Source organism: Procambarus clarkii, chromosome 56, assembly GCF_040958095.1.
Source record: "Procambarus clarkii isolate CNS0578487 chromosome 56, FALCON_Pclarkii_2.0, whole genome shotgun sequence".
Classification (NCBI taxonomy): Eukaryota; Metazoa; Arthropoda; class Malacostraca; order Decapoda; family Cambaridae; genus Procambarus; species Procambarus clarkii.
The window spans coordinates 17,268,412-17,295,519 of record NC_091205.1 but is presented as its reverse complement, the minus strand read 5'-3'; the positions used below and the strand labels follow the sequence as shown (position 1 = coordinate 17,295,519).

Sequence of the window (27,108 nt, the reverse complement as noted above, 5' to 3'; positions counted from 1 at the left end):
AGTCTATGTTTAGACCATGATCTTGTTCTTATGGGCTTACATTCTTGATTAGGATTTAGGTTCCTGATGCTTGATATAAAATTAGCAATGTGGATATATTAATGAGTAATGGTATATTTTTACAATACAAAATCTGGTATAGTATGCAGATTGATAATGTTGCTGATATAAGTGTGCATGCATGTGCAATTTATTTTTGTGATTAACTTATGGATAAAGAATTTGCTAAACTCAATCCAGAGAACAAAAATTATATCAAGCATTAAACTTAAGATAACTACCAAATAATGATTAAAACAGTTCTAAAAGAATTCTAGGTTTCTTAAAAATTGATTAAGAGTATTATAAAATATCGACAAGTCTCAACCACTGCTGGAACATTTTTGTTAATGTTGGATTCCAATCACTGATATAGTAATATGGCAAATTCACTAAATTCACTTTATAATATAAATTTGTTCAAAGTAAATGCTGTTAGTGATTTCGTACACTTATGAAATATTAACTCGAATACAAAATCTTTGGATATAGAGCACATACCACATAACAGCTCTCCAGATAGCTGTCAGTAACATTTTACTGTAAATATAAGAGGTAACAATGGGTGAAAGACTGCAGAAATGTTTATTGGTCGTATTCTCCATTACTCATAAACTTGCATACCACTTCATAAGATTGTTTCACTGAATGAACTACTATAAAAATGCAATAATGAATACTCTGAAGAATTAGCCACAAAGGACTGAATGTGATGTGAAGAAAGAGTGTGTGTGCCTCTCGTGCATGTTGATTGTTGTTGGTGTGTTTGGGGTGCGGTTGGCACAAGTGCCATTCAAAGGTATTTAGGTAAACTTGAAGATTTGATTTTTTTGGACTCCACTAAGTTGTGTTGTAATTCCAAGATGCTGTAATTATTTTTATTTAAAAGGATTATGTTTAAAAGATTACTTTCGTATTTTTATGCATTGAATACTATATTAAAATATATATGTGATTTTGAGAACTATTAAATTAAGTCCTTTAGTTTATTATAATACTGTAATTGATTAATAAATGTAATATTTAGTTTCTGAAAAGAAAAACTCAACATTCATGGAGTGTTCTTGGCTAATGTATGGTATGACATTTGGTGATGGGAGTTAAGGTGCTGTGCAAGATACAACATTGTCACAATGTTTCCCATCAAACACCATACTGTACATTTTAATGTATACAACATTTGAAAATATTTTTCTAATTCTCTTTATGATACTGAGCAAGTCATATGTAACTGAAAACTTTTACCTGCAGTAATTATTGGATTTATTTATCTCAACGATGTTCATTTTTCCAATGCCAAAATTTTTTCATTAATATATATATGCAGTATAGTACAGTATAACATGAATATTGTTTTGTTTTGTGGTGACCTATAATAATTAGAAATGCCAAAGCACTTTTCTTCCTTCAATGGGGGGGGGGGGTTGCATTTTTGGTTATTTTCTGAATTTGTATTAGTAGATACTGTTTAGCAATGTTTGCTAAAGGACTATATTAGGTAACCTGAACCTATTTCTTGTACACCATTTGATAATTAATTTTTGTACCATGACACTTGCCCTGAGCTCCCATTAGTTATTGAATCTCGATCTTTTGCTCCATAACAAATGAAATAGTTAAAGTTTACATTTGCAGGAAAACATTTGATGGTATTAGGTTGTGTATGGACTAATAATTAGGACATTTTGTTCAATAAACTATTGTACTTATATTTTGTCTCATTCCTCACATCAAATATTTTGTCTCATTCCTCACGTCATATGTTTTATAGTGCCATACTTGAATGATAGGCTTCAGTCAGAAGCAGTGTAGAACACAACTTCATAGTCTTCCATTAGTAAATTCTCCTTTGTTTATACTGTATACATATTTCATTTAGCTAAAAATTACTCTAAAAGCATTTAAGAATTCTCCATTTGTTTCTTGTATAACGTTTTTCAAGTTAATTTCTTCTGTGAATTAAAAATTATTTTATCACGTCTGCTGACAAGCTGTGTTGAGTAAATGCTGATTAAGTTTCAATTTATGATAATAGACTAAGCTTAGAGCTGGGGTCCCTGCGATAGGGAGATGGAACTTTCACCGATGACAACAAAGAAATGAGCGAGCTACTGAGGAAGCAGTACGACTCTGTTTTCAGTGAGCCATCAAACGCACTAAAGATTGATAACCCAAATGAATTTTTCATGGATATGATACCAACATCAAATCATATATCAGACGTCACCCTATCCCCACTAGATTTTGAAGAAGCCATAAACAGTATGCCTATGCATTCTGCACCAGGCCCGGATTCTTGGAACTCTATATTCATCAAGAAATGGCCTCTGCTTTGAAATACAAAGCGGAGATGTTTCTGAAGAGGGGGACAAAGAAATAGTTGCGCAGTGCACCCCGCGCAGATGCGCGGGAAGTCTGGGGCCATATAAATTCCGAGGCAGAGAGGGGCTCTCCCTCACTCCCACCCGACCGCCGCAGTACTCGAAACTACGTCGCGCTGCGCCTCAACGACACGTGGACCAGTACCAGTCCTGCATTCATCAGTCTGTCGATACGGCAGGGGCCCCCCTGCCCTAATCATCCTACTCTAAGGTAATGTAAAAATTTTCTGTTAAAGTTTAATCAGGACTGTCCAGTGTCTGGCGTGTGTTGGCGCCTTCTCCCCGCGGTCCGTGTGGGCCGCCTTAGTTCCCTAGTGCCTTCTGCACGTTTGCCTGTCTTGAGGTATGCAGGCGCGCCTTTCAGTCTGTGCCAGGTGCTGCAGCGGCTGCTTTGCTGCTGCCGCAATGCCCCGGGTAACCGTGTGTTTGCGCCGTGTCCCGAGTGAACCGCTCTGGTAGTGTTATCTCCCAGGCGTGCACTATGGGCACTGGTTAGCTGCGTTCCCTAGGCGTGCGCCTAGGGGCCCCGGTTCGTGCCCCACTCGGACGTGCGTGCCTGGCCAGGCCCCCCTGCGAGCGGCCCGGCGTCGCCCTTGGAGGCGCCCCCACGTGGACAGGTTGCTGTGGTCCTATGCCAAGGGCCATGGTGCAGAGAGTCAGAATTCGGCTCAAAAATCACGCTCAGGAGTCAAATTTCCGACATTTCAGACATTTTGAAAACTGCAGGGGGGTTTGGGCAAAATATGACCCATCGCCGTTTTCAGTAATTGGCACATTTTCGGTATAAAAAAGTCGTAATTTGAAACTGAAAATAGGTGCAGAGAGTCAGAATTCGGCTCAAAAATCACGGTCAGGAGTCAAATTTCCGACATTTCAGACATTTTGAAAACTGCAGGGGGGTTTGGGCAAAATATGACCCATCGCCGTTTTCAGTAATTGGCATATTTTCGGTATGAAACGTCGTAATTTGAAACTGAAAATAGGTGCAGAGAGTCAGAATTCGGCTCAAAAATCACGCTCAGGAGTCAAATTTCCGACATTTCAAACATTTTGAAAACTGCAGGGGGGTTTGGGTAAAATATGACCCATCGCCGTTTTCAGTAATTGGCATATTTTCAGTATAAAAAGTCGTAATTTGAAACTGAAAATAGGTGCAGAGAGTCAGAATTCGGATAAAAAATCACGCTCAGGAGTCAAATTTCCGACATTTCAGACAATTTGAAAACTGCAGGGGGGTTTGGGCAAAATATGACGCATTGCCGTTTACAGTAATTGGCATATTTTCGGTATAAAAAGTTGTAATTTGAAACTGAAAATAGGTGCAGAGGAGTCAAATTTTCAACATTTCAGACATTTTGAAAACTGCAGGGGGTTTGGGCAAAATATGACCCATCGCCGTTTTCAGTAATTTGCATATTTTCGGTATAAAAAAGTCGTAATTTGAAACTGAAAATAGGTGCAGAGAGTCAGAATTCAGCTCAAAAATCACACTCAGGAGTCAAATTTCCGACATTTCAGACATTTTAAAAACTGCAGGGGGGTTTGGGCAAAATATGACCCATCGCCGTTCAATGTAATTGGCATATTTTTGGTATGAAACGTCGTAATTTGAAACTGAAAATAGGTGCAGAGAGTCAGAATTCGGATAAAAAATCACGCTCAGGAGTCAAATTTCCGACATTTCAGACATTTTAAAAACTGCAGGGGGGTTTGGGCAAAATATGACCCATCGCCGTTTACAGTAATTGGCATATTTTCGGTATGAAACGTCGTAATTTGAAACTGAAAATAGGTGCAGAGATTCAGAATTCGGCTCAGAAATCACGCTCAGGAGTCAAATTTCCGACATTTCAGACATTTTAAAAACTGCAGGGGGGTTTGGGCAAAATATGACCTATCGCCGTTTTCAGTAATTGGCATATTTTCGGTATGAAACGTCGTAATTTGAAACTGAAAATAAGTGCAGAGAGTCAGAATTCGGCTCAAAAATCACGATCAGGAGTCAAATTTCCGACATTTCAGACATTTTGAAAACTGCAGGGGGGTTTGGGCAAAATATGACCCATCGCCGTTTTCAGTAATTGGCATATTTTCGGTATAAAAAGTCGTAATTTGAAACTGAAAATAGGTGCAGAGAGTCAGAATTCGGTTAAAAAATAACGCTCAGGAGTCAAATTTCCGACATTTCAGACATTTTGAAAACTGCAGGGGGGTTTGGGCAAAATATGACCCATCGCCGTTTACAGTAATTGGCATATTTTCGGTTTAAAATGTCGTAATTTGAAACTGAAAATAGGTGCAGAGAGTCAGAATTCGGATAGAAAATCACGCTCAGGAGTCAAATTTCCGATATTTCAGACATTTTAAAAACTGCAGGGGGGTTTGGGCAAAATATGACCCATCGCCGTTTACAGTAATTGGCATATTTTCGGTATGAAACGTCGTAATTTGAAACTGAAAATAGGTGCAGAGAGTCGGAATTCGGCTCAAAAATCTTGCTCAGGAGTCAAATTTCCGACATTTCAGACATTTTAAAAACTGCAGGGGGGTTTGGGCAAAATATGACCCATCGCCGTTTTCAGTAATTGGCATATTTTCGGTATAAAAAAGTCGTAATTTGAAACTGAAAATAGGTGCAGAGAGTCAGAATTCAGCTCAAAAATCACACTCAGGAGTCAAATTTCCGACATTTCAGACATTTTAAAAACTGCAGGGGGGTTTGGGCAAAATATGACCCATCGCTGTTTACAGTAATTGGCATATTTTCGGTATGAAACGTCGTAATTTGAAACTGAAAATAGGTGCAGAGAGTCAGAATTCGGCTCAAAAATCACGCTCAGGAGTCAAATTTCCGACATTTCAGACATTTTGAAAACTGCAGGGGGGTTTGGGCAAAATATGACCCATCGCTGTTTTCAGTAATTGGCATATTTTCGGTATGAAACGTCGTAATTTGAAAATGAAAATAGGTGCAGAGAGTCAGAATTCGGCTCAAAAATCACGCTCAGGAATCAAATTTCCGACATTTCAGACATTTTGAAAACTGCAAGGGGGTTTGGGCAAAATATGACCCATCGCCGTTTTCAGTAATTGGCATATTTTTGGTATAAAAAGTCGTAATTTGAAACTGAAAATAGGTGCAGAGAGTCAAAATTCGGATAAAAAATCACGCTCAGGAGTCAAATTTCCGACATTTCAAACATTTTGAAAACTGCAGGGGGGTTTGGGCAAAATATGACCCATCGCCGTTTACAGTAATTGGCATATTTTCGGTATGAAACGTCGTAATTTGAAACTGAAAATAGGTGCAGAGAGTCAGAATTCAGCTCAGAAATCACGCTCAGGAGTCAAATTTCCGACATTTCAGACATTTTAAAAAACTGCAAGGGGTTTGGGCAAAATATGACCCATCGCCGTTTTCAGTAATTGGCATATTTTCGGTATAAAACGTCGTAATTTGAAAATGAAAATAGGTGCAGAGAGTCAGAATTCGGCCCAAAAATCACGCTCAGGAGTCAAATTTCAGACATTTCAGACATTTTGAAAACTGCAGAGGGGTTTGTGCAAAATATGACCCATCGCCGTTTTCAGTAATTGGCATATTTTTGGTATAAAAAGTCGTAATTTGAAACTGAAAATAGGTGCAAAGAGTCAGAATTCGGCTCAAAAATCACGCTCAGGAGTCAAATTTCCGACATTTCAGACATTTTAAAAACTGCAGGGGGGTTTGGCAAAATATGACCCATCGCTGTTTTCAGTAATTGGCATTTTTCGGTATAAAAAGTCGTAATTTGGAACTGAAAATAGGTGCAGAGAGTCAGAATTCGGATAAAAAATCACGCTCAGAGGTCAAATTTCCGACATTTCAGACATTTTGAAAACTGCAGGGGGGTTTGGGCAAAATATGACCCATTGCCGTTTACAGTAATTGGCATATTTTCAGTATGAAACGTCGTAATTTGAAACTGAAAATAGGTGCAGAGAGTCCGAATTCGGCTCAAAAATCACTGCTCAGGAGTCAAATTTCCGACATTTCAGACATTTTAAAAACTGCAGGGGGGTTTGGGCAAAATATGACCCATCGCCGTTTTCAAGTAATTGGCATATTTTCGGTATAAAAGTCGTAATTTGAAACTGAAAATAGGTGCAGAGAGTCGGAATTCGGCTCAAAAATCACTGCTCAGGAGTCAAATTTCCGACATTTCAGACATTTTGAAAACTGCAGGGGGGTTTGGGCAAAATATGACCCATCGCCGTTTACAGTAATTGGCATATTTTCGGTATGAAAACGTCGTAATTTGAAACTGAAAATAGGTGCAGAGAGTCAGAATTCGGCTCAAAAATCACGCTCAGGAGTCAAATTTCCGACATTTCAGACATTTTAAAAACTGCAGGGGGGTTTGGGCAAAATATGACCCATCGCCGTTTACAGTAATTGGCATAGTTTCGGTATGAAACGTCGTTATTTGAAACTGAAAATAGGTTCAGAGTCAGAATTCGGATAAAAAATCACGCTCAGGAGTCAAATTTCCGACATTTCAGACATTTTGAAAACTGCAGGGGGGTTTGGGCAAAATATGACCCATTGCCGTTTACAGTAATTGGCATATTTTCAGTATGAAACGTCGTAATTTGAAACTGAAAATAGGTGCAGAGATTCAGAATTCAGCTCAAAAATCACGTTCAGGAGTCAAATTTCCGACATTTCAGACATTTTAAAAACTGCAGGGGGGTTTGGGCAAAATATGACCCATCGCCGTTTAAAGTAATTGGCATATTTTCGGTATGAAACGTCGTAATTTGAAACTGAAAATAGGTGCAGAGAGTCGGAATTCGGCTCAATAATCTTGCTCAGGAGTCAAATTTCCGGCATTTCAGACATTTTAAAAACTGCAGGGGGGTTTGGGCAAAATATGACCCATCGCCGTTTTCAGTAATTGGCATATTTTCGGTATGAAACGTCGTAATTTGAAACTGAAAATAGGTGCAGAGAGTCAGAATTCAGCTCAAAAATCACGCTCAGGAATCAAATTTCCGACATTTCAGACATTTTGAAAACTGCAGGGGGGGTTTGGGCAAAATATGACCCATCGCCGTTTTCAGTAATTGGCATATTTTCGGTATAAAAAGTCGTAATTTGAAACTGAAAATAGGTGCAGAGAGTCAAAATTCGGATAAAAAAATCACGCTCAGGAGTCAAATTTCCGACATTTCAAACATTTTGAAAACTGCAGGGGGGTTTGGGCAAAATATGACCCATCGCCGTTTAAAGTAATTGGCATATTTTCGGCATGAAACGTCGTAATTTGAAACTGAAAATAGGTGCAGAGAGTCTGAATTCGGCTCAAAAATCACGCTCAGGAGTCAAATTTCCGACATTTCAGTCATTTTGAAAACTGCAGGGGGGTTTGGGCAAATTATGACCCATCGCCGTTTTCAGTAATTGGCATATTTTCGGTATAAAAAGTCTTAATTTGAGACTGAAAATAGGTGCAGAGAGTCAGAATTCGGCTCAAAAATCACGCTCAGGAGTCAAATTTCCGACATTTCAGACATTTTGAAAACAGGGGGGCTTGGGCAAAATATGACCTATCGCCGTTTACAGTAATTGGCATATTTTCGGTATAAAAAGTCGTAATTAGAAACTGAAAATAGGTGCAGAGAGTCAGAATTCGGATAAAAAATCACGCTCAGGAGTCAAGTTTCCGACATTTCAGACATTTTAAAAACTGCAGGGGGGTATGGGCAAAATATGACCCATCGCCGTTTTCAGTAATTGGCATATTTTCGGTATAAAAAGTCGTAATTTGGAACTGAAAATAGGTGCAGTCAGAATTCGCATAAAAAATCACGCTCAGAGGTCAAATTTCCGACATTTCAGACATTTTGAAAACTGCAGGGGGGTTTGGGCAAAATATGACCCATCGCCGTTTTCAGTAATTGGCATATTTTCAGTATAAAAAGTCGTAATTTGAAACTGAAAATAGGTGCAGAGAGTCAGAATTCGGATAAAAAATCACGCTCAGGAGTCAAATTTCCGACATTTCAGACATTTTGAAAACTGCAGGGGGGTTTGGGCAAAATATGACCCATTGCCGTTTACAGTAATTGGCATATTTTCAGTATGAAACGTCGTAATTTGAAACTGAAAATAGGTGCAGAGATTCAGAATTCAGCTCAAAAATCACGTTCAGGAGTCAAATTTCCGACATTTCAGACATTTTGAAAACTGCAGGGGGGTTTGGGCAAAATATTACCCATCGTCGTTTTCAGTAATTTGCATATTTTCGGTATGAAGCTTCGAAATTTGAAACTGAAAATAGGTGCAGAGAGTCAGAATTCGGATCAAAAATCAACGCTCAGGAGTCAAATTTCCAACATTTCAGACATTTTGAAAACTGCAGGGGGGTTTGGGCAAAATATGACCCATCGCCGTTTACAGTAATTGGCATATTTTCGGTATAAAAAGTCGTTAATTTGAAACTGAAAATAGGTGCAGAGAGTCAGAATTCAGCTCAAAAATCACGCTCAGGAGTCAAATTTCCGGCATTTCAGACATTTTAAAAACTGCAGGGGGGTTTGGGCAAAATATGACCCATCGCCGTTTAATCCAGTTCATCCGGTGGTCGTCGAGATTCAACATTGGATGTTTATCTCCAGTAAATTTAAATCCGTAGAGATTTGCTGGGTCCCCAGCCATATTTGTGTTTAAATGAGCGTGCGGATGCTGCCGCTAGGGAAGCTGTCCGCTTTTGTCCCATCTCCTGTAAAGGCATTCCTTATTCCGACTTTTATTCGGTTATTCATTCCTCCATCCTTGCCCGTTGGCAGGATTGGAGGAATGTTGTCTTCTGTTGTTGGTAACAAACTGCGTACTCGTAGTGTAGTGTCTCCCCGTGGCCCTCCTACCACCGTAACCAGCGGTGGGAAACGGCTCTAGCAAGGTTGCGTATTGGCCCTACGCGCCTAATTCACGGTCACTTAATGGAGTGCCGCCCTGCTCCTTATTGTCCAAATTGCACTGTCCCTCTTACAGTTGTGCATATCCTTGTTGAATGTCCTGACTTCCAGGACGAGTGTGTATCTTGCTTTCCGACCGTGCCTCGCAGTCACTTGTCCCTCAATGGAATTCTTGGTGAATCAGATGCTTTTAATATCGTTCACCTTATGCATTTCTGTTCTCGTATTTGCATCCTTGGTGATATTTAGCGGCCTCTGATTATTCCACAATTTGATGGTGCTACATAGCCTTCCTGGTTTGGTGCCTTCTTTTTGATAATTGCATAAACTTCCCGGTTTGGTGCCCTCTTGATAATTACCTTACATAGCCTTCCCGGTTTGGTGCCTTCTTTTGATAATTACTTGCCCTGTAATGTTTAATATTGAAAGTTCTGCAGTGTTTCTAAAATAAGTACAATGTGTAATGTTACATACAGTAGTTGCAGTGTAAACAGTGGTTATGTTACCAACAATTATAAATAAATTCTAGGGTCTCTGTAATCTTTCTGGGATGGCTAATATGGTGGCTCCTTTGTGGTGCTACTTAGAAAGCTCTCCCAGTTTAATCCACACTACATCCTTGCAAGATATTGTAAGCCTGCCAGAGGCACCCCCCCCCCCTGCTGAAGAAATACAAGCAGCAGGGGATTCTTCATTGTCCCTAAAAAAAAAAAATGGGGGGGGACCTAAACATAGAATCTACAAAGTAAACACAGCATAGAAAATGAGGCCATGATGCCACAAAACAGAGAACTCAATCATGAAGCAGTTCACTTATTAGTCCCACCTGCACGTTACAAAGGGACTACTCGACTTCCTCAGTCCTTTAGCCTCGAATCTGTCATTTAGCCAGGAAGACGAGAAAACCAAAGCCTCTGAATGGGGAAGGGAGGGTCTCAAGGACCCATCAAAGGCTCTTCATAACATTCGTTGCCGTTTTTTTGCACTACGTAACTCGGGACAATTATAGGATGTACAAAAAACTTCCTGCAGGTTTTTTGTAGAATAGGTGACTGCATGGCTACGAATACATTTAACTTTGAGTTACGTTTCAGGTGCGTGTGAGCTAGCAAGTCCTTTTTCATTACCCTTGCATTATTGTGCATGAATGTTTCCATGATAATAAATAGGTACATGAACCAATTTGTATTATTAAATTCCCACAAATGAAGACTAGTGTTTATAAGGATATGTAAAAAGTACCTATTTGAATAGGTAGTACCTATTCAAATAGGTAGTACCTATTCAAATAGGTAGAATATGTACACATTTGCAATAATAAAGTCCAACAAATGTGGAAAACAACTTGGATAAGGATAGAAAAAGTACCTATTTGAATAGGTAGAAAGTACCTATTTGAATAGGTATAAAGAACACTGTTTCCCAAAAACGGTGGGTTTTCTGAGTGGAAGAAAACGTATGTCTGGAAGCCGACTTTAACCGCCCCAAGCTGCGCGCGCATTGACCCGAGGTTATATAAACCGGGACGGAGACGGCGTGGGCTTCTTTCCCCAAGCCAGCAGCTGCTCTTACATAACGTTATGTTGGCGCGCGCGCTCTGATGCACGCCTGCTGGTTCAGCCTTGGTGACCAAATGCAGGTGCAGTGGTCCTAGAGGGGGTGGTGCCCCTCGGTGTTATGGGGCACTGGGTTTTCTCCAGTAGGTGGCTGTAATTTGGAGCACACTCGGGAGGAGGCCTGAACATCCCACCCCCACCCTCACCCAGTCGACGTGAGGCTTTACATTCAGGTTTGTTTTAACTTTTGCTTATTGCCTATAAGTTATTAGGTAAAGTCAGCTAGGTTAGGCTAGCTGCCGAGTCACAGGCCTCTGGCCCCTAGCTTTGTTTTCATGGACTCGTTTTCCCACAAGTTTCCTTAATTTACTACTGAAATTTATGCAGTGTTAAGCTGCATGTTTCTTTAGCTGGTTTGTTTTAACTTTTGGTTTTTGCCTATAAGTTAGTAGGTAAAGTTAGCTAGGTTAGGCTAGCTGCAGTGTCACAGGCCTCTGGCCCCTAGCTTTGTTTTCATAGATTTGTTTTCCCACAAGTTTCCTTAATTTACTACTGAAATTTATGCAGTGTTAAGCTGCATGTTTCTTTAGCTGGTTTGTTTTAACTTTTGGTTTTTGCCTATAAGTTAGTAGGTAAAGTTAGCTAGGTTAGGCTAGCTGCCGAGTCACAGGCCTCTGGCCACTAGCTTTGTTTCATGGACTAGTTTTTCCATAAGTTTCCTTAACTTATTAATGAATTTAACGCAGTGTCCAGCCCATGTTTCTTTTGCAGGTTGTCCATTTAGGTTTATTTAACTTTTGCTTATTGCCTTTAAGTTATTAGGGAAAGTCAGCTAGGTTAGGCTAGCTGCAGTGTCACAGGCCTCTGGCCCCTAGCTTTGTTTTCATGGACTTGTTTTCCCACAAGTTTCCTTAATTTACTACTGAAATTTATGCAGTGTTAAGCTGCATGTTTCTTTAGCTGGTTTGTTTTAACTTTTGGTCATTGCCTATAAGTTAGTAGGTAAAGTTAGCTAGGTTAGGCTAGCATGCAGTGTCACAGGCCTCTGGCCCCTAGCTTTGTTTTCATAGAATTGTTTTTCCATAAGTTTCCTTAATTTATTATTGAATTTTATGCAGAGTCAAGCTGCATGTTTCTTTAGCCGGTTTTACATTTGTTTAACTTTTGCTATTGCCTTTAAGTTATTAGGTAAAGTTAGCTAGGTTAGGCTAGCTGCAGTGTCAGGCCTCTGGCCCCTAGCTTTGTTTTATGGATTTGTTTTTCCATAAGTTTCCTTAATTTACAGTATTAATGATTTTTATGCGGTGTCAAGCTGCGTGTTCCTTTGCTGGTTTTACATTTATGTTTGTTTAACCTCTGCTTTGCCTTTTATGTGATTATGTAAAGTCAACCAGGATGTGTTAGTTGTAGGCGTCTCCAGACGTCTCGTCGGGCCGGTTTAGCCCGCACGTTTGTCACAGACGTTGTCGTAAGTCCGGTGTAGCCCGGTACATTTGTTCCCAGTTTTTTCGTCCGGCTGGTATAGCCGGCACGTTCGTACCCAGACGTTTTCGTCTGGCCGGTGTAGCCCGGTACAGTTGTTCCCAGACGTTTCGTCCGGCTGGTATAGCCGGCACGTTCGTACCCAGACGTTTTCGTCTGGCCGGTGTAGCCCGGTACATTTGTTCCCAGACGTTTCGTCCAGCTGGTATAGCCAGCACGTTCGTCCCAGACGTTTTCGTCTGGCCGGTGTAGCCCGGTACATTTGTTCCCAGACGTTTCGTCCAGCTGGTATAGCTGGCACGTTCGTACCCAGACGTTTTCGTCTGGCCGATGTAGCCCGGTACGCCAATTCCACCACGTTTCGTTCGAATGCTGTAGCACAATATTCCCGTGTTTTCCTTGGTCGCGTGTACCAGATGTTGGTCTGCCTGGAGTGCCTGGTTACGCGGGCCCCTTCCTCATCCCAAGTTTTCAGCGTCCAGCATAACGCCTGGCCGTGCGGTCTGCCGCTTGAGCTACTTCAAATCAAATGTTTATTTAGGTAAGGTACATATATACAAGAGGGTTTACGAGTAATGGATTTAATTCTAATTATTGCGGTCAATTTTAATTAATTCTGTTCAATTTTATTACATTCCTTTATTTAGACTTTCAGCTTGATTAGTTTCATTACGCGGCAAATTTAGGAAATTTATAGCATTGCTTACACCTCCTGCCTTAAAAAAAAAAAAAAAAAAAATCTATTCGTAAAAGAATTCGTATTTCCATGTCAATTTAGTAAACAGGAGCCCGCTCCTGTTTTGGTGATTTACGTTCCTCCATCATTAACCAAACGCTTACTAAAATAACTTGTTATATCCTTAGTCTCCCAGTCATGACGTGTATTAAGATTAAAGTCTTCCTCAATTTAGCATGGAGCAAGCCTCTGACTTTAGATTATTCCTGCACTTGTTTTATGAGCCATTTCCCTCAGCAATTTGTTACTGCAATTTATGCATTGCGTTTGCTCCATGTTTTATACAACTTTTCTGCCGCGATTAAACTTTCAGTTTATTCCTCAATTTAGTCGGAAGGTACTGCTGCTTCCCAGCCGACGTCCTTCCTGTGACGAGTTAAGCCGGCGATGTTTCAGTTTTATATTTATTTGGTCATATAGCTAGGCGGCCTCCCAGGCCGCTGGTTTATCCAGACGTGTTGTCTGCCCGGTGTAGCCCGGATGTCACTGCGGCCTCCCAGGCCGCTGGTTTACCCAGACGTGTTGTCTGCCCGGTGTAGCCCGGATGTCACTGCGGCCTCCCAGGCCGCTGGTTTACCCAGACGTGTTGTCTGCCCGGTGTAGCCCGGACGTCACAGCAGCCTCCTAGGCCGCTGGTCGCGAAGTTCCAGCTGACGTGTCTTTTTTCACTCCTTTTCGTTATTGTATTTGGTTGTATTTACCTCGGCTCAGGTGTTAATCCCGTTTCTCTAGAGAGTTATAGTCCAGCTTCATTTTGAGCATACTTTGTTTTGCAATTTATAATTATTTATAATTAATTATAGTTATAATTGGTTTATAATTTTATTATTTACACCATTTTATTTAAGATTATTCATGTAATATAATTTATTACATTGTTAGGCTTTTACAACGACGTTGTTCCTGCAGAGGATGGGCCAGCTGGTGGCTCGGCCGTAGCTGTTGCAGCGGGCGCCCTCACAGACTCGGCTAGTTTCAGCAGACGATGTTACAGCTGCTAACACCCCAGTTCCATCTTAGGCTTCCCGGCAGCCGATGCTTCAGTCAGGAACCTCCAGGCTGAAGCGTTCCACCCGACGTTGCGCCCAGCAATTTATTTTTCTTCCATTCTGCGGCACTTGCCGTCATCGGTTATTTACGATATTACATTGTATTCTTACATTGTACGATTATTTACGACATTGTATTCTTAATATTATTCCTTATTACAGTTACTGGATGACGGTTCCCTGCCAGTCGATTTCACTTTGCTCCTGTTCTAAAAGATGTAGCCGAAGTTCACGGCGCACTAGCTGCGGCTTGCAGACGCTCGTTGACAACACAAGACTACACTCAGCGGCCACTTAAGGCAGACTCCTTGGCTTCTATCCAGCCCTATCACCCGTCTGGAGGCAGAGATGGGATGGAGACCAAGGGTAATGTTCCCCGCTCACATTCTACATCCGCTTAGGACACAAGCATGTTATAGATTTGGCTTTAAGAATTGGTTCTTATTCCATTTTATGGTTAATGTATATATTGCTTTATTGTATATACCCGTTCTTGGTATATGTATTGTTATATTCAAGATTTATAGTGTTTCGTATTATCCCTGTTTATAGTTGCTTTGTGCTTCTTTGCTGTTCTCCTACTGGATTTCTCCCACCTTTGCTCTTAGCAAAGGTACTTCCCCCTTCTGTTTGCTGGAAGATTCTTAGATTGTTAGCCCCCTTCATTGCTTCAGTATAATTGTTCGGAAAACTCTTTATTCATCCAGGATTGTTAATTAAGGAATCTCTTAATTCCTGTGCCGGGCTCCCTCCCCCCGTTTTACGTCTCCGTATTGATTCAGCTAGGGTTTCCCTCTCGTCTGTGCCCTTGCCTGTCACGATAACACTGCGTGCCGCTTCTGCCCACCCTTACTGCCTTATATCTTTCAGCCTGGGGGAGGTGATCTACGCAACAAAAAATCGACGCACGCTCCGACTGGACCAGGTATCGCTTACATGGTCAGGAATCGACACTCTTCGGATCCTACAAGCGCAGTGCAGGGCGCACGCATACCCTAGCCCAGCGGGCGCCCCCCGGCAAGTTCTACCCGGCCTGTGCCCAGTGAACAGGCAACACTTCCTCAGGGCGATTAATTCGCGCCGCCCTCGCAGAGATAGGCTCGCCTTCAGCCGACCACGCACTCTTACCTTTAGAATTGACAGGGCCACTCGGCTCTCTTGACGGGCTAGCCATCGGAGTTAACGGCGGGTCCAGCAACCAGCTGCAACACCCAGCTGACTACGTCCGGGACGTTGTTGCACTGCCATTCTGAGGCCTCCTTGCGACCAGCGGGCCTCGCCCTTCGGGGGGGGGGGTCCGGCCAGCTGGCCTTGCGGTGGGGGTGCAGCGCCGGTCCCCAAGTGTCCCACTGTCCGCAGCTAATCCTTTGCCCAGTCTACGTGCTAGTAAGAGTAAGGAACCCCTTCTCCTTCCTAATCCTTCTCCCGCTGGCCCTCCCGGGATTGGGGGTGCTCCGCCGGAACCCCCAAAGTGATAAGCCTGCAGATAGCTAAGAAATATTCCCATGAATTGTAATTAGTCTAATTAATGCAACTTTCATTTACTACCTATGGATGTAGTTATTAATTGTAATTGATCTCTACTTTATCATTAAGGATTATTCATTATAATTATTCCTTAATACTTTATTGTTATGCACTAGTCAATAATTATTTATCATTCATCCAAATTAGCTATTGGATTCATTAAAATAATTGCTTATCATTATACTATTGTTGTTATTATTATTATTTATTATATAATAATAATTTTATCTATTAATTTGTTATTTATTAATTTATATAATAAATTAATTTATTATATATTAATTTTATATATAATTTATTATTCATTATAAAATAAACAAGTCCCCAATCTGAGCACGTTTTCTTCCAACCTCAGAAAATGTTCAAATTTGCAAGTTTGTTCAAGTTTGCAATAATAGTCCAACAAACTTAGAACACAGTAATTTTCACAAGGATAGAAAAAGTACCTATTTGAATAGGTAGAAAGTACCTATTTGAATAGGTACTACCTATTTGAATAGGTATATGTTCAAATTTGCAAGTTTGTTCAAGTTTGCAATAATAGTCCAACTTAGAACAGTAACTTTCACAAGGATAGAAAAAGTACCTATTTGAATAGGTAGAAAGTACCTATTTGAATAGGTAGAAAGTACCTATTTGAATAGGTAGTACCTATTTGAATAGGTAGAATAGGTATATGTTCAAGTTTGCAATAATAGTCCAACAAACGTAGAACTAATTTCACAAGGATAGAAAAAGTACCTATTTCGATAGTTAGAAAATACCTACTTGAATAGGTATATGTTCAAATTTGCAATAATAGTCCAACAAATGTAGAAGACAAATTTTCATTAGGATAGAAAAAGTACCTATTTGAATAGGTAATACCTATTTGAAAAGGTAGAATAGGTATATGTTCAAATTTGCAATAATAGTCCAATGTAGAAGACTAATTTTCATGATAGAAAAAGTACCTATTTGAATAGTTAGAATAGGTATATGTTCAAATTTGCAATAATAGTCCAACATGTAGAAGACTAATTTTCATAAGGATAGAAAAACACATTTGAATAGGTAAAAGTACAAATTTATAGTAATAAGAGTCCCACAAATGTAGAAAATGGTATCTATTTTTTATAAGAATATGTATAAACATACCCATTTGAATATGCAATACCTATATGACTAGGTATATGTACAAATTTGTAGTAATATAGACCAACAAATGTGGAAGCCTAATTTTTATAAGGATAGAAAAGTACCTATTTGAAAAGGTAAAGTTACAAATTTATAGCAATAGATTCTCACAGATGTAGGAGAGGGTAACTAGTTTTCATAAAAATGTAGAAAAGTACCTATTTAATATAGAAAAACCTATTTAAATAGAATAGGTAATTATCAAAAAAAGGCACCAATCCGGGAAGAGGTAAAATAGGTACATGTACAAATTTGTAAAATAAATTCCAACATATGTAGGATACAGTACCTAGTTTTCATAGGGATATGATATGAATTTGAGAATGTAAAAAAAAAGTTCCTATTTGAATAGGTAGAAAAATAAATATTTGAATATGTAAAGACAGTACTGTAACTCGTTTTAATAAGTACTGTACAGGTAGAAAAGGACCTACTCGTGAAAAGGACCTATGAAAGATAGGTAGAAATATACCTATTTCAATAGAATAGTACCAATTTGAGTAAGTAGAAGCTAGAGGTGCATGTAGAGGACAGCAACTAGTTTTCATATAAGTAAAAAAGTATCTGAATAGGTAGAAATGTACCCTGCTTGATGGGGTTCTGGAAGTTCTACTCCCAAGCCCAGCCTGAGGCCACGCTTTACTTGTGAGAGCTTTGTTCAAGAGGCTGTTGCTTGGAGCAGCCCACGGACCCATGTATCCACCACAGCCCAGTAGGTTCAGCATTTCTCGCTGGACCTAACCGCCGACCAGAGGGAGGGAGGGTTGCCGGGGAGCCTCCGGGTCTCACCCAGAAAATGGCGTTTCATTACATTCAACGCTGGTTTTCTGGGGGGAGCCTCGTCGGCTCCCCGGAGCTAATTACCCACAGAGGAAGGTCAAAGGGACAGAACCGGGAGGCGGACACCACGCACCCCCCACGGAAGCGAGACAACCGGCAGCAAATGCCAACCCAAGGCGCCACAGCCCTGAAAAGTCCCGGGAACAACACTAGAACAACGAGCAGCAAGGCTGCTAAAGACGTCAAACCGCAGAAACTCACCTGGCGAACGGTGGCAAGAACTTGACACGACTCAACCGTGCCCAGAAGAACCTGGGAGCACCGCCAAGTGAAGACGCCAGAGCCGGACCCACAGGAGAGCAGGGAGAGGCGAAGGAGGGGGCCCACACCCATGACACAGGGAAAACCGCGGTGTCCTCCCCACAACTGGGAACCAGGACACCCCCGGAGCGAAGGGGCACATACCGCAGCCAGGGAGAAGAACGAGAGGCGAAGCACTGTAGCAAAAAGGGCGCAAAACCCCAGCACTGAAACACCGCCCAGACCAAAACAAACTCCACAGCGCATGACACGCTGGCCGAACCGCACAACCCTCTGTGGGAAGGCGCCAACCAGGACTACTGCACTAGAAAAGTAGTCAAAAGAGGAAGCAGGAACAATAAAACCGGCCAAAGAAGCAAAGAGCCCAAAAAGGAACCCAGCCGGGCGACAAGTAGCCCAACAGAGCGACAAGTAGCCCAACCGGCTCACAAGTAGCCCAACCGGCTCACAAGTAGCCCAACCGGGCCACAAGTAGCCCAAAACGGCGACAAGGACGAGGAGCCGACAAACGTTCCAATAATGTGGGAAGTGAAAAACCTTCCCGAACCCTCGAGAACACAGAAGCCAACACTAGTCCCGAAGGCACACAAAGGCGCAGGCGCACCCGAGATCAGAAGTCACGTAGAACCCCATCGAACGTGGAAAGATGACGAAAACACCGTCCCCAAAAAAGGTGGGAGGAAACATCCACCCACAGGACGGAACCAACCGACTCAAAGGCCAAGGAACCGAGCCCGGGGAGGGGCCGACGCCCAACAGCACGTACGGCGAGTGGGGAGGAAAGACCCCACTCTGCGTAACCACAAGTCCCGCCATTCTAAAACGCAGATCAACCTGAGCCAGCATTAGTCAGGCTAAGGTGCAAATTGAATGTGATTGCATCAGTCATGTTTATGAAGATATCCATACTACCACAAATTTAATATACCATTTGCTGTTAAATGTGATGTTGCCATGAACTATAGAGATGGTTTATGATTATACTGTATATTGATTAATTTAAGTTTATAATGCTATGTGTGGGTGGTGATTCTAGAGAAATGACCAAGGCTTTGCTTGAATTTTTTAGTGCTCTATAAAAAGCTATACAAAAATTTCCTATTGTACTAATTACATTTAGATTTAAGAGGCATTAACAATAATTTGTGTTTTATTTAGGCCGTTATAATACATTACCGACAAGAAGGATTTATTCCCAAGTACTGTACAGAACAGTGATAAAATATATTTATTTTTACATGTGTATATTTATTAGAAGAAAATGGCATTTGAGGAAATTGGGTTAATTTTCTTTTTAAGGATTAACTTTATAAATGCCAATTATTATAAAATAAGAATGGTGATACAGTACTAGTATTTTTAACTTATTGCAGTTCATAGTTTTTTGTTAATGAGGCCAAACAAAAATGAGCACACAAGCACAGTATACTGTGAATATACACACACACACGCACAAAAACAAAACATGTTCTATTCTGTAAACCACAAATAGGAAATCACACATCCAGATGTATGCATCGAGAGACTGTAGCAAGTGACTGGCAGCTTGGTTAGATTTTATCATTTTAACTCTACCCATACTGTATTTAAAAAAAAAAAAAAGATACATACATAGAGTTCTTGGCCTAGTTTATGTATTGTATTTTTTAAGCATTATCTTGATATGAGCTTTAGCAGCTCTAGCATGTACAGTACTGTATAAAATGCTCAACTTTTTGTAGCGAGACCCAACTGCTCCCGAGAAAATTTGCACTTAAAATTTGGGTACTTGTCTGAACACCATAAACCTAGCTGAAGCAAAACTGACAAATAAAATATCAGTCTCTGCAATGCCTAAGGTGGTAGCATAGTAATGGCAGACGAGTCACAATAATGTGGTTATATGATAACCAAACTACATATCAGAAGATGCAGAATCAACTATGTTTAGGTCCGCTCTGGACCTTTTTAAAGTCGTGAACTCGATAATTTCTTGACTTGATAACAGTCATGGACAGACCGAAATGTCGTCTTTTCTCCATCTTTTGATGTGTGGTTTGGTCATCATAGTGGTGTCATTTGGTAGACCTGAACTTTAATCTTCACTATCACAACAGTTAAACTTTTTTGGGGTCGGCCTTAAAGAAAAATTGCCAATATGACTTTACTTGGCAGTTAATTTATTGTTTTTTTTTTAAATAAATATATTAATAAATAAGTATATGTACCAGCTTTTCAAATACTGGATGAAAATTTAAAATGTACACACTCAGAATCCCATGACCCCAACTGTATGAACTAGGTAATCAATATGATTTTAAATTTCAAATGAATAATTGTAATGATACTGAATTCATATTTATTTTGCATATTACCTTGGCTTCGCATTAGGTGGCAAATGGCATACTACTGTACATGTTTTAAATATTCTTTGGTGAAACGGCTTCCAAAACATGACCCGAGTGTTTGCAACATTATTAGGAGGGAAGCCTTGGATACATCAAAAGGGTTAGTATGTTTGAAGTTCCTCAGCTGATCGGTCTTACTTCACGCTCATTGGCAACAGCAACAGAAGTCTTTCTTTTCAGGTTGATCTTTGACAACTTTTTCTATGTTTTGAGACTTCTCAGGCTCGTCTGGGAAGCTGCTGCAACAACCACTATGTTAGTCATCACAATCTAGCAAATTTAATGTCAAATACACTGATTAGGAATGGTTCATTATGAGTTCTGATCTTCCTACAGCTACATTAGTGTCCAGGACTCTAATTTAACTTGACTGCATCTTCTATCCCAGATGATCAGATGTAGTGTCGAGATAAATTTTTCACCAAGGGCATCACAAGTCTTTTGTGCAGCCCGCCCCTCTCAAAACTGTTGTCATTTGCTGCATATGAAGGTACTGATGGGTCTCGCCAGCAGCTTCAGGCAGACTAAGATACACATGCATCACTACGCATACTGCTACAAGCACTCATCACACATTTCTAGGCATGTTCTAGAGCAGTGGTTCTCAGAGTGCCAGGACACAAACCTTCCATTGTGATCCCAGGTTTCCTCAAAGTATATTCTTTTGTATTTTGGAGTTCATTCCCTCACTGATATTCCTTCCCTGACATATATCCATCCAATTAGATTTTAAATACAGGTACTGTACCTCACTCAGAAGTCAAGTGCCTTCCCCTTTTGAGAACCACTGTTCTAGACGGTAAATCCTTAATATTTAACACTGGTAAAATTGAGATGATATTTTTGCATGTCTTTTTGTTGCCCCAAAGCCTCTTCCAACATGGAACAGAGGACCAAATCTTGTACAAGAGCATCTTGCAACACACCACACCTAGGTCTGCCCAGCCTAACTGCAGGAGAATAATGCCTTAGGGCAGCATGCACTACAGGCAGAGCAGTGTGTAGATGAAGCTACAAGCAATACCACCTGTCAAAACAACGCACATCACAGTACGGCAAGCAGTCTGATCCACCTTCTGCAACGGAAATAAGCAGAAACATTTAGTCTTGTTTATAACTGCCATCTGCTTTGTTGAAGTATATTTTAAAAATACTTATAAATAAGTGCTGGAATAGGAAATATTTTAAATTTGGTCAACAGTAAAATTATACAAAGCAGAAGAGTATTTTAAGTTAATAATGAATATATAGAAAGTGAAGCATAATTTGGTTGAAAGTGATGAGAGAGGCAGCATGCTATACCTACATAATGCAATTACTGAAAATTAAGTGGCAAATAGAATTGCTTCTATAGCTTTTATAAAGTGTATACATGGTTTCATATCAATTTTGAGCAAGAGGAGAACAAGCTTCATTCCCATATATGTGCAAGTGAACTGAAGATCCATGCTCATTAAAAGTTATGTGGAGTGTTTAAAGAAAAGTTAATCTAAAATGGCCTAGATACTTAACAGAAAAGCTACACAAGAAAATTGAAATGTTCACAGCAGTAATGTATACTCAATAATGATCATTTACTAATATAAACTGACCATAACACAAACTAGCATACAATAATGATTTTAAAATTCTCTTCAAAGTAAATTACTGAGAATTGTTTTGGTGTATAGGGATGCATGTTATGCTTGCTACCATTAGCTCGCCATTCATGACACTTATCACATGATTACAGTACTTTAGGTCATACACATTAAATCTATCAAAATCCCTCGCTCCTTTCTACCAGCCTAGTACTTCCACCAGATTTTATCTAATAATAATGGGCATAATGTCTCAAAACCACACCACCAAGAGGGTTATTGCTAAATCATAATGCATGACTAAATTTTAACTTTCAGTCTCTAGTAGAAAGTAGATTATTATTTTAACCTTCAAAAGTGCAGTCATTGTTTGTTGATCTTCTGAACCACTGCAGTTATTGTAATATGACAATTTTCATTATTATTCCCAAGTCTTTATAAAAAATGATGATATGGTTATAAAAGCTCTATACAGATGCACCATTATTGACCGAGAGCTATCAGATGATCGTCATTTCTTCTGGTGGAAATGTGGATGCTCTGTGGAAGCATATCTGGGTCATGGCCTACACGATCATGATCTCACGCCTGCATCAAAGTTCAGTTAACTCTAGTGTTTTCCTTTTCTTTGTCCTCTACCAACAGCCTCACCCCCTCCATCCCTGTTGTGCCAATGCAGATTGTCACCCTTGGCCTGACTTGTCATGATCTAATACTCTGGAATATATCTTGCCTTAAGAAGCTTTGGAACCAGGATATATCTTCCCTTAAGGAGCTTTGGAACCAGGATATCTTGTCTTAAGGAGCATGTGAGTGTCATGCTCAGAATGAAGCTTTTCGTTTTCATTCAAATCCAAATTTGTTATTAATTTTATCATGTAGCTAAATATAACTGTATATTGTATATGCATATATTTCTTTGCCCTATGCTTATATTATTAGACAAATGGTATATTTGTTTTTAATTAGCACTTTAGAACTAACCATGATGCTTTGCATGCCATGGGCATTATAATTAATGCTCGTTATAAGTTAGCATCTTTACAATTTGTACACAGTTTAGAATTAATGTTAATTAATATTTTGATTGTAAAGAACTGTATGTTAGTACTGTACTTCAGAAGTAAAGAACCTTTAAGTTCAAATATTAACGTTAACCTCTTATTATTATTGTAATTTGACATTCTTCACATACCCTTATTTCCATTCTGAAACACTGAATAATGGTGAGTTTTCAAAGGGCTATAAAACTTGATAAATGTACACATTAGCCACGAAGCATTATGTGCACTCTATAAAAAGAGAGCCACTTCATTTGAAACACTTACATATTTATGCAATTTTATTATAGTTGCATGTGTACTGTTATCACTTTATAAAAAAGAAATACTTAAAAAATGAGCACTAGTAATATAAAATAATGCTCATACATCATGTTCTCTCTTCACGACAACCTAAGAACACAATATATTCACAACGTATTTGCCACTTTTGTGTATACTGTACTGTACTTTTGTGTATACTGTACTTCATGAGAACTCGATCAGCCTCATAAGCTTGGCCCATATTTTGCAAAGAGAAATGTTTGAGGTCCTGCCTGATCTGAGGAGCAGGGAGACAAGATGTCAAATGTTTCTGAAAGGCCAGTTTATCATCCTCTGTATATGGATGATTCCTAAATCAAACTCAAGGAAAAAATAAATTAAATAACAACATACTTTGTGGGGGGATATAACATTTTCCCCATATGCTCTCTGGCCAAGAGATTTACACCCAAGGAAGATCAAAATAAAGCCAGACTGGTTCCTCTAATATCACTTCTGACAATGCTTAATCCTCGGCCACAAATGAAGATGGGCTAAGCTGGAAACCATAAGCCATCCTTTCTCCAGATAGAACAAAAGTTTTTATCCAGAGAACCATCCTATACTGTGGTAGACAAGTATCCTGCCACCTGTGAAAAGACTGAACCAAAGATGTACCCCACTGGCTCAGGTAGACTCAGCATGCCCTTCTTGAGGTTATCTTGAGGTTATATTGAGATTATCTTGAGATGATTTTGGGGCTTAGGGTCCCCGTGGTCTGAGTCTCTACCACGCCTCTTTTTTACACATCCCCAGGAAGCAGCCTGTAGCAACTAACTCCCAGGTACCTATTTACTGATAGGTGAACAAGGGGATCAGGGTGAAAGAAACTCTGGCCATTTGTTTCCGCCTTCGCCGGGGATCAAACCCGGGACCTTAGGACTACGAATCCCGAGTGCTGTCTACTCAGCCATCAGGCCTCCCTGCCCCTTTGTGACAAGGGCAGCACAGAACCCCTATCCTCTACACAACAACCCTCTACTTGAGGGTTTCGGTAGTACAGTCGGGTTTGCTCTCGGCTCCCAATCGAGAATTCTGGGTTTGAACCCGAGCGGGACAGAAATGGTTAGGAGGATTTCCTATAACCTAATGGTTCTGTTCACCTAGCAGCAAATAGGTACTCAGGAGTTAGTCAGCTTGTTGTAGAGTTGCATCCTGGATGAGAGGGGGGGGGGGGGGGTAAGTAATTCAACCTTGAGGGGGACCGCGATATAAGCCTATCGTGAATAAATACACTGGCTGCCTGTCCCCGATACAATGAATTATTAATTACAACTATCATCTTGACATTTTGATGGATAATCCAAATTTTTTAAGTCTTATAACCCAATGTGGGAGGATGGGAACCAATGTGCTTCAAGGCAGGTAGAGAAAGAGCCTGACCTTAAAACATAAAATACTGGTAGAAGAATCACCCACCCACCAAAAAAACAAATTACAGGACTGAGGTCAAGCCTCATAAGATGATGTATCAATCAAGAGAAGCTAGATCCTCATCAAACATATGGAACCCTGTAAAGTATCGGAAAATCCGAGACCTGTGATACAGGGAAAATATTTCTTCAGTCTAGCTTACAACACAGTGACAGCTTCATACACACTCCATTCTTAAGGTGGCTCAAACACAATACACATCACATGCACCTTTGACAAACACTGTTGGTAATTGCATTTATATATTGGTTTAAATTTACATTTATTACATTTTAATTAATATTTAACCCATATGGTGGTCTCATTTGAAAGGCCCAAAAATACTATGTAGAGAAAATCAATGCATTGCTACCAAAATAAAATTGGATGCATTGAATCTTAATGTCAAATATTAAACAAGTTGTTACAGTACAGTATATTAAAAACAATTTCAATGCCCTTTCCCAAGGCAGTAATTTTTCAAATAAATATTCTTTGGATAACCAATAAAATCATTAGTTTAAAAAATTCACACACTGTATTCAACATTAAGTTAGGACTTGCCTGCTGACATTTGTCTCTGAGTAAAGACACGGCCTGAGACCAAGTTGTTCTTGGGGCTCCTTCCACGTCTTGAAGTATGCTTTAAATACAGCCGGTTCCGCTTTCTCAACCACACGTTGTACGCTCCTCCATTTGGGATATCCTTTCTTCTCCATGTAGTTGGCTAAAAATTGGATGTACAGTATTTTGAAATGCTGAAGTATCTGTTACTACTCATAAATACTATATCAAGTTTCTTGTTAATTGTCCTGAAGCTTCACATGGATACAAGGTAATGTAATTAATAGAATAAACCTCAGCATTTGTACATTTGAGGGCAAGTTTATTAAAAAAAAAAAAGGTTCCAAGCCTTGTATTACTGTATTATAATGCTTTATAGTATGGCCTTCAATCAGAACTGCTTTTATATTAGGATATTATCTGCAATTATAAATACTGTACATACTACAATTGCAAGATTTACCATACATTATTCCTTTTAAAAATCTCTAGACTTAGCACTGTGATGTTAACATTATGCTTTAACCTGCCTTACTTCTTGGCACTTTCTCATAATACAGTAATAACTTTCTTTACCTGCCATCTCCATGCTCTTGACTTTCTCCTTGCTGGAGCCACTGCCAATCCACACGTACACCCCAGAGCCAGTGTCGAGAAGGAAGCAGTCCTAAAGAAAAGACGCATCATTACCAACCCGAGATTTTTTCTCACTTGTAAAAAAGCGGTCAAAATTAATTAAACATTGTTGTACGTCTTTAAGATTAATTACTAATTACCATAAAGGTGTGTGTAGCTGGTGGCCACTTATGATCACTCATTTTTTCTTGTTCATTATTTAAAATGCCATCAATACAATTATGTTTTTCAAAGTAATTTAATCTGGCAGCATATCGAGTTATTACCTAAAAGGTAAACTATGCATATTTCATTATTATAGTCATTATTATACCGCTCGAGAAACGCCTGAAAGGCAGCCTGGAGGCGGAACTTGACCACAGCACGGTGGCCCTGAAGCAGCTGGATGTAATTAAACAATTAGGAAAACTAAAACCAAACAAATCCCCAGGGCCGGATGAAGTGTTTGCCAGGGTGCTTAAAGAATGCAAAGAGGAGCTTTCCGAGCCACTGTCTACCATATTTAATAAATCAATAGAGTCAGGCAGAGTGCCAGTCATGGAAGGTAGCTAATGTGGTACCAATTTTTAAGAAAGGAGATAGAGCACTTGCGTCAAACTATCGGCCAATTAGCCTAACGTCTATTGTGGGAAAGTTACTTGAATCAATAATTGCAAATACAATTCGTCTCCATCTTGAAAAACATAAATTAATAAATGAGTCGCAACATGGTTTTACAAATGGCCGTTCATGTTTAACAAATTTGCTAACTTTTTATTCCAGCATAGTTGAGGCAGTTGATAGTGGTAAGGATTGTGATGTTGTGTACCTTGACTTTAGCAAAGCTTTTGATACAGTGCCACATGAAAGACTAATTAAAAAAATAGAAGCTCATGGTATTGGGGGTGCTATATTAACTTGGATTAGGGCATGGCTATTCCAAAGGAAACAGAGTTAGTATAAATGGGGTTAAGTCAGAGTGGGATAATGTTGTTAGTGGAGTACCTCAGGGCTCTGTCCTGGGACCTCTGTTGTTTATAATATATATATAAATGATTTAGATTCAGGTTTGAGTAGCAACATTTGCAAATTTGCCGATGATACGAAAATCGGTAGGAAAATTAATTCGGAGGAGGACTCGCTATCACTTCAAGTTGATCTAGATAGGGTTATGAAAT

The 27,108-nt window shown here is 39.8% G+C and overlaps 1 protein-coding gene and 1 long non-coding RNA gene across 5 annotated transcripts in view; one reads left to right on the top strand and one right to left on the bottom strand.

Annotated features, from left to right (window-relative positions):
* Positions 1 to 2,157: 2,157 nt before the first annotated feature.
* LOC138353093 (uncharacterized) lies at positions 2,158 to 16,060 on the top strand. 3 transcript variants are annotated; one of them, XR_011223040.1, is made up of 3 exons: positions 8,903 to 11,169; positions 14,064 to 14,212; positions 14,366 to 16,060. It is a non-coding gene; the product is annotated as an uncharacterized lncRNA (long non-coding RNA). The 3 variants fall into 3 exon arrangements; XR_011223038.1 differs by lacking the exons at positions 8,903 to 11,169; positions 14,064 to 14,212 and adding an exon at positions 2,158 to 2,631; XR_011223039.1 differs by lacking the exon at positions 14,064 to 14,212 and having other exon boundaries at positions 7,336 to 11,169.
* Positions 16,061 to 16,780: 720 nt separating this feature from the next.
* LOC138353092 (uncharacterized) overlaps positions 16,781 to 27,108 on the bottom strand; it is a 78,751-nt gene continuing 68,423 nt past the window's right edge. For both annotated transcript variants that reach the window (XR_011223037.1, XM_069305781.1), the window contains exons 2-4: positions 25,892 to 25,982; positions 25,316 to 25,478; positions 16,781 to 21,470 (exon numbers count right to left, since the gene is read on the bottom strand). Coding sequence is in view for 1 of the 2 variants with exons in the window: in XM_069305781.1 (XP_069161882.1) it covers positions 21,406 to 21,470; positions 25,316 to 25,478; positions 25,892 to 25,982 (319 nt within the window). In the remaining variant the exon portion in view is untranslated. The remainder of the gene's footprint in view (positions 21,471 to 25,315; positions 25,479 to 25,891; positions 25,983 to 27,108) is intronic.